At 32.5% G+C, this 11,583-nt stretch overlaps 1 protein-coding gene across 2 annotated transcripts; it reads right to left on the bottom strand.

Annotated features, from left to right (window-relative positions):
• Window positions 1–448: 448 nt before the first annotated feature.
• Window positions 449–11,103, bottom strand: LOC108486412 (uncharacterized). 2 transcript variants are annotated; one of them, XM_017790465.2, is made up of 10 exons: window positions 10,748–11,103; window positions 10,400–10,489; window positions 10,028–10,114; window positions 8,488–9,918; window positions 6,006–7,437; window positions 4,993–5,817; window positions 3,732–4,499; window positions 2,714–3,313; window positions 2,392–2,568; window positions 449–644 (listed from the first exon to the last, which is right to left on the bottom strand). In XM_017790465.2, exons 4-9 carry the CDS (start codon window positions 9,906–9,908, stop codon window positions 2,452–2,454), a joined length of 5,163 nt encoding a protein of 1,720 aa, XP_017645954.1. In that variant the 5' UTR covers window positions 9,909–9,918; window positions 10,028–10,114; window positions 10,400–10,489; window positions 10,748–11,103; the 3' UTR covers window positions 449–644; window positions 2,392–2,451. The 2 variants fall into 2 exon arrangements, with proteins under 2 accessions (XP_017645954.1, XP_017645952.1); XM_017790463.2 differs by having other exon boundaries at window positions 10,400–10,461.
• Window positions 11,104–11,583: the final 480 nt, after the last annotated feature.

Below are 11,583 nucleotides of genomic sequence, written 5' to 3'. Positions count from 1 at the left end.
GAATATTCTTTACAATATCATATACTTATAATTTAGACCTTTATCAAGATCACATTACACTTTTTAGAGCATATTTAGACTAACAATAAAGTTTAATTCCATTCCAAACTCGTTTCAAGTCTGTTTTAGCCCAGGTTTGTCTCAAGATAATGTCGTGTTACTGTAGAACTTTAGCTTCGAAGTTGTCATGTTTCAAGACAAATGAGTGTATGTCTCAAAACAAATGAGCTTATGTATTGAGATAAAATCCAATGTCTCGAGACATGACCCTGATACTGTAGCTTTTTTAGCTTTGAAGTTATTGTGTCTCGAAACACATTTAGTATGTCTCGAGACCTAGGACAGAGGACCTGAAAATTCTGTTTTCAAACTCCTCTAGACCATACCAAAACTATCCATGATCATTCAAAACAATAGTCAAAGCTCATAAACTATGTAATACCTCATATTTACCGTTCAAAACACATTAAACTCATATATTAAAACAACTAGACACTTTCTTTCAAGTCATTAATTCATCCATGTACATGTCATACTCTATACCATGAAATTTATTTCATATCCCTTTTCTTCCAAGTCTTCATGAAGTGATGAGATGTGTCAAGATCGCTACTTCGAACGAGAACTAAAATCTAATCTTTCACCTACGCGTTGAAAAAAAACACATTAATCTTGTAAGAGCTTAATAAGTACCCATGAATTTAGATCTTACCATTTTTTATTTTTATTTAACACAAACATTACTACTATTATAATTCATGAATATATCTTAATAATCAATAAATTATTCCATATTTACAAAATTCACTAATACTTTAATTCACTAATTTTATCATTTCACGGATTAACAGGAATGAAACCTTTATTGGAAATCATTTACGATGACGTTTTTAGCTCATTATAGGCACATTTGAACTAGATAGATACAAAGAACATGTCACGATACATGAAGCACAAAAGTGCTGGAAACAGGGCACCAAAGTGCATAATAAAACTTGAGGCACCAAAGTGCAATATCACTAACATCACGAATAAGACATGAGCACTCAGGTTTCTATGACATGTCAACTATATCTACGAAGTTCAATGCTAATCCATATAGGCGCTCGAAAATAACTGAATTTACAATAATTAATCACAAATACTTTATTCCACGATTTTCTTGATTTCATTACTTTCACATTTCTTTCATTCTAGTTTACTATTTAATATTATACGAACATATAATTTCGAATATTAAAACTTTTAAGAACATTTTCTTTACACTTCCATTCCATGACTAATTATGATCTTTATTCATATTAGTATTGATTTCACGATTTTCACAATTTAACTACACTTTTGCATTTCTTCAATTTAGTCTTTATTTTTCCACAATTTAAAGAACAATTTTAATTTCATTTACAATAATCAAGAAACTTTATTTAGTAAATTCTTAATTCACAATACACATTATATTTCATATTCTTTACATCTTTTCACTTATCAAATAATAACACATAAAACTTTCACGTACTTTTTAGTTTAGTCATTTAACACGAAATTCAATATTCACTATCACGTAGCACTAATCCATTAGTTCATCATAACATCTTATTTTACATGTCTTAACTTATATGTTGTTCACTTTTCTACCTATTTTGACTGCCTAAATATCATAATTTTCACCATCTAAGACAATAACTTAAACATTGTTATAGATTATGCTTGTGGAAGTCATGATTAATTTTATTTTCACAAACTCACTTTGTAAGAATCTCTAGCTCTTGATACCAATTTGTTGGAGAGATTTTGGAAATGATGAAGGGAAAAGACAGCACTAATCCATTAGTTCATCATAACATCTTATTTTACATGTCTAACTTATATGTTGTTCACTTTTCTACCTATTTTGACTGCCTAAAAATCATAATTTTCACCATCTAAGACAATAACTTAAACATTGTTATAGATTATGCTTGTGGAAGTCATGATTAATTTTATTTTCACAAACTCACTTTGTAAGAATCTCTAGCTCTTGATACCAATTTGTTGGAGAGATTTTGGAAATGATGAAGGGAAAAGACACTCAACATGGAATGAATACTTTATTCATATCATATTCTCTTTCTCTTACTTTCTAACAAGGGCTTCGTCGCTTACAACCTTTATATAATTGTTGTATGTGACTATTAGTTTCAATACATACATCTAATATAATTAATGTATACCTAGTACATACATGCATCTTAGATAAATACATTCATGCATGTTAGTTAAATGCCTATTAGATTCCCTAGATTCATCCTTTCTAAACACATTGATTACATGCACACAGTCATGACATCACAATATCCAACATTACTGACAAGAAAAATAAGACAGATGAGAAGGTGAATGATCATGTCTTACCTGGTTAATTAACTATAATAGAGATGAGATTTAAGCTCAAGTATGCTTATGGAATGCTCTTCACTTCAGTGGTGAAACTTTTTCAGCTTCTTCTACATATTGAGGTAGTAAGGTGGGTCTACGCTTTTCCCAGAATATAACTTCTGGTGAGGGATTAAAATCATCTAGCTGCGATGCCTTCATTTCATGGCAAATGAAATTTTGTTGAGAATAAGATAAAAATAAAGGGTAAATTACTCAATTTCATATATATTTGAAACATAATGGAAACCATTTTTGCACCCGTAAAAAATTAAGTAAAGAGTAGAGAGTGGATAAATACCTCATTAGATTTAGCATGCACAGTCAATGTTAAATAATCCACAGTGAAACTTGTGATCATCTTGAAACATTGCTTAACATCAAGCAAATCCAAACATGGGAATTCCATATGATAACCCGCAAGACCGAACCTCTCGAGCCTTGGCAAATTTTCAAGTATTATTTGCTTTATATGAGGAAATACCATTTTCTTCTCCAACTGAGGACCTTGTGACGATGATGTCGAAATGTCATCATTGGCAATTATTTGCTTCAAATTCTCACACGCCTTTATTTTCAGAATACTTAAATGTGGAAAATGTGGAATGAAAGTCGCTGGAAAGATGTATGTCAAACAATTGGAGTCATAAACTGCTAGTTCTCTAAGATTGCTTTCAAAATGGATGGGACCTTTCCAAATATCTCGTAGCCAAATCATATTAGAAAGCTGCATTTTCTCTAGATTTGATATGAAATATGCACCTTGAAGCTGAAACAGTTGTTCAAAGTTGCCTAGGGTCATATATTCGAAATTTGTTGATCTTTGTCTCAACTGAGTGTTTACCATATTGCATGGCTCGACATCTTCACCATCTATACTTTTCGTACAGAAGGTCAACTCCTGCATAAAAGCAAGGGCAAGTGTTATTCCATTATAATATCAACTGAGTACGTATAGCACTCTCATATTTGACTCTTTTACGTAAAATCATGTAAAAGTCTTTAATAAATTGTGCCTACAGGACTCTTCTTCTATACTTTTGAAGAAAATTAGATTTAATAAAATTCAAACAGATATGAAATGCAAGTTTACTGTATGATATCACCTCATTTAAGAAGTATACTTCAGTATAGAAATTTTAGCATATTATATGATTTAAAAATTTAAATCACGCTATATGATTTATTCTTTGCGGTAGACATAACCAATAAAAATGAAATTGAAAATACACTGGAATAATCACGTGATTAATAACACAAGTATCTAAAGTAAAAATAAAAAACTAAGGAATTAAGAGAAAGAGTAAAAGAAAAAGTACCTTTAATGGATCACACTTGTTAACTTCTTTTTGCAAGACAAAATTCGTAAATGCTGAACATAATTCCTTGATAATTAAAATTTCCAAAGCTGGTGCTTGGACAAAATTATTTCCAGCAACAAAACCTCTCATGTTTCTTAATTTAACAAGTTGTACCTTTTGTAGACGAGGAAAACCTTGAGTCAAAGCAAGTGGGAAGACATATTCTAGACTTGGGCATTTCACTATCTCCACAGTTTTCAAGTTTGGCAAGCAAAGTTTGTTCGGTTCAGTGTCAATTTCCAACTCCATCAGAACACTTTTTAGTTTATCACAATCATATATCTTGAGTTCTTCCAACGACCTTAGGGTTTGAACGACGGATATTGAGAAGATAGATGTCAATTTGTTGCAATGGGTTATTTCTAAAACCTTTAGGCTTTGGAGATTGACACAATGGATGGGGCCTTGAACTATCCATCTCAAATATGGTAAACGCTTTAACTGCAACTGCTCCAAATTTAAAAGTAGTTGTGGTGCTTGATTTTCTTCTCTATTATAAAGGCCTTCATCAATTCGGAATACTTCAGACATACTAGAGTAACTAACTCTCAAATCTTTAAGGTTTTGTAAGATACCCATCTTTGCTTGTGATTTATCAACCAGGCATTCACCACCCCACCAATGGTAAATGTCAAGGGAAGTTAATCCATCTAGATGTCTTGAATGTACATCTGGAATAAGATTTGTATTGCATGACAATTCCTTGAATACGTATAATCCATTCCCCTAATCATAATTCATCACATAAATACAAATGAAAATTCACAAAACAAAAATAATGAAGGAACCAAGTAGATATTGGATACTAATATGATAACAGATTGGGATACCAATTGAGTCATTAATTAAATCATATAACTAGAAGAACAAGCACGCTACCTGTACATGACTTGAAAGAATAGCATCAATTTTATTCTTGATTTTGCAATCAATTTCTCTCAATTTTGGCCTTTTTAATTACTTTTAAAAATATATGTTAATTAAATCATAATAAAATACATATAGTTTAGAACATTCAATTTTATATAAACAGTTAAAATTTTCTACACATAACTATTTTTTGCTATTAATTAGAAAAATCAAATAAAATAATATTTATGTGGAAAATAGAAATATCTTTATAAACTTGGCTTAAGATAAAATATTTGAAGACGCATTTTAATATCTAATCAACAGAATGAAAATCAAATAAAGAAAAGAAAAAGAGAAAGGAATGTACCTTTAATGTCAGCTGCTTGTTAACTTGTTGAATGTGGAAGTTCATCACTTTAGGACACTCGTAAGCTTCTAAGCTTTTCAAAGCTGGTGCCTTGATAAAAAAGTTTTCTGGGACAAAACTAGTCAAGTTTTCTAACCCTGAAAGTCGTAGATATTGTAGACTAGGAAGGAGCATGATACCATGAAGTTCAACTCCATCTTGTTCTTTTGGCATGCTGAATACATGCTTTAATTCATCACAACCAAAGACCGAAATCGATGCAAGAGCAGGAAGACCTTGAGCCAAAGTGATTGGCAGAACATATTCTAGCTTTGAACACAATCTGATGTAAAGAGTTTTCAGTTTCGGCAAGCAGAAAGGAGGAAAACAGCTGTTTGATCTTATTCCACCATCATTTTCCAGCACCGAGAAAAGGGTTCTCAATTCACGACAGAATTCTATCGTGAGTTCTTCTAAAAACACTAGGCTTTGAGTAATCGAAGGTGAGAAGAGTATTTCTAATTTTCTGCACCCTTTTATGTTTACAACCTTAAGACTTTGGAGGAAACCTTGTGGAGGGTGGTGACATTTGCATAAGGTTTCAAAACCAAACATATCTTCTATACTTAATCTCTTTAAATTAGTGAATGCAAAAGTTGGCCCATTCCCCGTTGTGATATCAACCAAGCATTCAAGATCCTTGCAATCCCTGAGTTGAAGGGACGTTAATCCATTTAGTCCATCTCCCTTTGCATCCGGAACGAGATTATGATCCTCAATTGCATAGTGTACTTCAAGGTGTTTTGCACTGCTGAATGATTCCTTGAATGTTGATAATCGAACCTCCTAATTATAATTCATGACATAATTAAAAAAGAAATTATATATATGTGCCGGTTAGTAATAAATACTTATTAAACTAAGGATTAATTGATTTTGTATGTGCTTTAGAGTAAACATATCACCAAAATGTGTGTTCACTACACGCATAAAACTTAAGTGAATAAACAAAATCAAGGAGAAAAAGAAAGTACCTTGAAGCAAGCCTTCTCAACGTCTAAATGAACAAATGAATCAGTTAACAAAGGGCAAGCCGACACTGAAAACTGCATCAAAGGTTTCGAAAACTGCAGTTGTTGGAGCACAACATCATTTTCCACCCTTCCTTCTCTAGGTCTGACCACTTGTTTTAATTGAGGGCAACGATGAATAGCAAGATTTTCTAGTAGTGGAAGCCCTTGCGGTGCCATCAAAGTTGGAAAAATATACACCAAACCATAACAGTTTCCTATGTAGAGTTCCCTTAAATTTGGGAAACCCAAAGAATTATGAGAATTGATGCTTGAAGATATTTTTTCTTCATCACCTTCCATTTCTGTAACTATTTGCTTCAATCTAGGACAGTTAGCTATCTCAAGGATTTCTAAGAGCACCAAACTTTGAGCAAGAGAAAGTGGGAAGAGTGATTTCAAACTTGGACAATTTGTTATCCTCAAATCAACTAAACCTTCAAGCCTTACATGTTGGGTTGGCAATTCCCCAATACAACTCAAGTTAGACAAATTATGCAAATATAACAGCTTCAAATTTGAGAGCCTCAAACTTTTATCAATCAAGCATTCCAGAAACTTATCTATGTCATCTAACACTTCAAAAGACTCCAAATTCTCAGGCAAGAGAGAAACTACATTCAAAAGAATCGGTCCCTTAATTTTCCAGGATTTTTCCGTAATGGAAAAAAGATCACATTTAAGTTTATAAGGATCCACTACGGATATATCATATCTTTCCAATTTAGGAAACACAACGTCACCCGTAAAATGATCTAATGATAACCTCAAGGATAATGCAGTCAACCTAGATAAGAAATTTATCTGGACAAGTATATCAACAACTGTCTCACAAATGTTTGAACCTTTTAGATATAGCTCCTCTAGCTTTGATAACCTTTGAATGACGTTAGGGGGAAATCTGGAGCGAAATGTACAATCAGTTAAATCCAATATCTTCAGATTTTCCAACCTCCATAATTCATTTGACAAACCCTCGAATCCTAAACCACGCAAACTAAGAACCTCAAGTGTCCTTAGGCTTCTAAGGAATGAGAAGTCCTCAAAATTTTCCAAACGTAGAGCACGAAGTTTTGGTAGAGAACTAAGAGCATACAAGGAAATCATCCCCACAGGACAATGTTTGTCAGCTGTAAGACTTAATGATTTCAATTCTTTCATCCATTGAAAACATGTACCTTGAACATCACAGTTCTTAAGCAACAAGATCTCAAGGTTCGAAGGTATCAATCTCCCAGGAAGTTTTTTTTCTTCAATGTTCAGCAATGAGATCGCTCTACAAGGTTCAAAGCTTTCATTTAGTAACTCCAATCTAGATTTGATCATAAATCCACTTTCTTCTCTGGATGCAATCCATAGAGCGACATCACGGACTAAATCATGTAACTTAATGTACCTAATCAAGCCAAAACAAAAGTGAATATGTGGAATAAATATTTTTTGTTATACAATATTTAGAAATTTAAAAGTTAAAGAACAAGAAAAGGAACAATAGGAGGAAAAAATAATAAAAAATGCAAAAGCAAAATATCAAATTTACCTATAGCATATATCTTGGTTATGTTTTGTATGATATAAAATCTTGGAAACAAAGATGTGGAAAACTTTGTCTTAGCAAAGGACAGGCAGGATTAATAGGTAGAACTAGATGTCCTGTTTACCAATGTTGTTTTCTTAACAAGTTTATACCTCCGATGAATCACAATCAAGGGAGCTGACAGGGGTGGAGGCAGGTAGGGGATTTGGATCCAAAATGGAAAGATTGTAGTTTAGTCCTTGCAAAAATTGTAAAATTATAAACTAATAAAATGGAAAAATTACGTTTTGCCCCCCACCCAAATAAAATTGTTGTACTTCAGTCCTTACAAAAAAATATAAAAAATAGTAGTTTAAATTCCAGGAATTTAATCCCTCTTGTCTTTTAGATTTAAAAATGCAGGTCCAATTGTTATTTCTTTTATTAAATTTGAGTTCATTGTGTCTTTTTTTTTTTTATATCTCATGACTATCAAGTGAGTTTTTTTTTTTTTTTTTTGGTATTTTGTATTTCAAAATGTAACCTTAATAAATTTAACAGAAAACTTTTAACAGTGTTAGCAATTGAAATTGAATTTTAAATCCAAAAAGTAAGGGACTAAATTCTTGGAAATAGAAGTAGGGAACTGAATTCGAAATGTGCAAAAGTATAGGGACTTAGAGAATATTTTAACCATTAGTAAAATATCATATTTTATATATTCATATTTTAATATTTTGAAAATATTTTAAAATTAAAAACTAAAATATATTATCTATAAATAAAGAATATTTCTCAAGCTCAACCAAAGGAGGGTCTGTTTGAGTTTCATTGAGCTTGTGGACTAAGCTAGATAATTCTACCTAGTGTTTTAGACATTTCTACTTATTAAAATACTAAAAATACCAGCTCCATGAAAGGTGATCGTACCATTGCGTATCTTTTAATAATAGACAAGAATCTTTGAGGTAATCAATGGCTTCCAAGACTTGAACCCTCACCTCTTCAACTGAGTCAACCTTGCCATATAACTCCAATGCCAAAGCATATCGCACCAAGTCTTCCACATCAATTGAGTGATCCTCCGGATATAAAGCACACAATAAGAAGCATCGCTTGGTCACCTCCTTCTTCAAGTACTCATAGCTCATCTTAATACACATATAGGCATTTTTTTCTTCCTCTTCAATGTTTCCAATTTCCATTAATCTACTACTCTCAAGTTTTTTGCGAGCTAGTTCCCATCCTTTCTGAGTTTTAGTACCTTTTAAAGACCTTCCGAGTGTTACAATCGCTACAGGTAGACCATTACATTCTTTTACAATTTTCTCAGCCTCCTCAATGATATTCCTTGAAACGTTTTCATCAAGGTTAGCATTCATTTTGAAGAGAGCCCATGCTTCATCATCATCCAAAACATCAATTTGAATAGTAACTTGACATTCCATAGATTTGCATACCGTCCAACGACGTGTTGTCAAAATGATTTTACAGCCCTTCCCATTTTCAACCAATGGAATCCCTATTTTTCTTAAATCTTCATCATCATTCCACTCATTCCACAAATCATCGAGGATTATGATGAACTTTCCCTCTTTCAGTCTACACCATAACTCCTTTGCTCTTTCATCTTTGGTTGTTTTTTCAAATTTCAAGTGAATGCCATCTGCAATTTTTTTTTGAATTTCGCCTATATCTGGAATTTTGGATATAACAACCATTATAGGCTGACCAAATCCTTTGACTTTATTGCCTACCTCTTTGACTAAGGTGGTTTTACCTACCCCTCCCATCCCCCATACTCCGATTTTGTTGATTTCAGCATCTTTCAAGGCCTTCATGATCTTATTGAAAGCAGTAGTTGAAGATTTGGAGTCTACAAGACCCTTAGATGTGAAGAACTCTAAACCAGGAAGCTCAGCGCAGTGCCCAATTCGTTCAAATTTGGAGTTATTTACGAGTTTAATAATGGCTAATATCTCCTCGTCCATGCTCTTACTTAACTGATATCGCCAACTCCAGTTAGGACACCAATGAAAGCATCTCTTATTTTCTTCAATTCTAGCTTCCAAATTCTGTACATTATTCAAGGCATTTGTTGCATCCGTCAACCAGTCCTCTACGTATTTCTCAATCACTTGTGTTTGAATATTCAGTTTAGCCTCCTTGATGTCTTCTTGTATACGAGTTTGTTCTCTATTCAAATTGTTTTGCTGCTCATGGAGCTCTTGAACAATCATATGGAAACGAAATAAGTAACGAACGCGGCATTCTATTGGCTTCACCAAGTAGTCTACCATCAGTGTTCCCATGGCATTAGTAGCAGCGCCAATAAAGAAAGACTCGGGCATTGTCGTTAGTCTGAATTCACATAACAATTCTGCTCAGCCTAAGCAAAATGGTAGACAATATGCACTAAATGCCTAAAAAAATGAGACTCAAAAACAGTAATGAAAAAGTTGAGACTCACTACTTATGATTAAGATGAAGATGTATTATTAAGCGATGCTTAAAGGGTGCTCTGCCTGCTCCAAAGAAAATGCTCCAACTCTTAAATCTGAAATGAAAAATAGTTGAAGGAAAGTAGAAAGAAACGAGTGAGAATAATACATATTCCTTTTGTTATATATATTTGAATAATCTCGGGACCTGATATCAACAAGGATTAAAGCAATGCAAGTCATTTGCCACTAAACCAATACTAATAATCAATAAACAAAAATATTGTTTAAAATTAATTGGCTAAGCAAAGAGACAAACCCATAACTTATTCCTTTGAGAATTGAAAAAACAAAAATGATACAATGATGTTTTATTCCTTTGAAAGTATATAGAAACTTACCAACAGTCCAACACTTTAAACGTTTCCTTGCAATGTCTGTCTAAGAACCAAACTGAACCTCACTGAAATCATTGTAAGATATTAATGAAACTGTGAACCAAAAAATAATAATAATGAAGTTGTTAAAAAGTTGAGGCAGATAAAAGAGAATCGGATTGAATTGAAAAAGGAAATATGGCACTGAATTTATTTAATTTGTAAATGAAAATAAACAAAATTTTCGACTGAGTTGCTTAATTGATATCTTCACAGACTCCACTTCACACTCGTGTAATTGTTACTCTAGAAATTACACTTATTATATCACCTCGAAATTATTAAAGAAGAGATTCATGTCTCAAAACTTACCTCAAATAGATTAAACCACAAGATTTATTAAGAGCTTCTTCTTCATCGTCTTCTCTTGATGAGAAATTCTTTTTCAAAGTCGAAATGAACAAGAACAAAGGTTTTTTCTTTTTCCGAATAAAAGAAGACAAAAGAGAAGGGGATTCAAAAAAAAAGAAAATAAAGGTGAAGCTTTGCTTTTCTTTTACTGTAAAAAAGGAAGAGAGTGGAAATCAAAGTAAAAGAAAAGGGGAGAAATTAAGCAAATTTAAAGAGAAGGTGCAGAGAATGATTGTTGTAAACAGAGATGAGAATACGAAGAGCAAAGAAACAATAAATTATAAATACTGGAAACTCAAATGGCTGGATTCACATTTCACACCAATCACACTCACTACTACTTCAAACCTAGAGGTGATCATGGGCGGGCCGGGCCGGGCCCATACAAATTTTTAGGCCCGTCTATTAGGCCCGGGCTAGGCCCGACCGGAAATAAAATTACTAAGCCCGAATCTGGCCCGGCCCGGCCCATATTAAATTTTTTATTTTATTAAATAAAAAATTTAAAAATATAATAAATCAAATATATTTAAAACATAAAACAAATATTAAAACAAATAAAAATAATACTAAAACAATTCTTAAAACAATACACAAATTAATAATATAATAAAAAATAGTTATATTAAAATTTAAAATAATTAAAAATAAAATACAAAAATATATATTAATATATAATTTGGCCCGGGTGGTTTGGCCGGCCCCAAAAAAAATCTTACAGAGGCCTGCCCGCTTTCTAAACAGACCTCGTTTTTTGCCCAAGCCCATTTTTCGAGCTTATATTTTTACCCAAACCT

The sequence above is a fragment of the Gossypium arboreum genome, chromosome 6 (assembly GCF_025698485.1).
Source record: "Gossypium arboreum isolate Shixiya-1 chromosome 6, ASM2569848v2, whole genome shotgun sequence".
In the NCBI taxonomy this organism is placed as follows: domain Eukaryota; kingdom Viridiplantae; phylum Streptophyta; class Magnoliopsida; order Malvales; family Malvaceae; genus Gossypium; species Gossypium arboreum.
The sequence above is the reverse complement of the archived record's forward strand: the minus strand, read 5'-3'. Positions and strand labels throughout refer to the sequence as shown.

Excerpts from the sequence above, each read along its gene's own strand:
- LOC108486412 (XM_017790465.2), bottom strand. The coding sequence starts at position 9,908 with ATGCCCGAGTCTTTCTTTATTGGCGCTGCTACTAATGCCATGGGAACA. Across the intron at positions 7,438-8,487 it reads TTATTAAAAGATACGCAATG|GTACATTAAGTTACATGATT; the intron begins GTACGATCACCT and ends TGGCTTGATTAG. Across the intron at positions 5,818-6,005 it reads TTGAGAAGGCTTGCTTCAAG|GAGGTTCGATTATCAACATT; the intron begins GTACTTTCTTTT and ends AATTATAATTAG.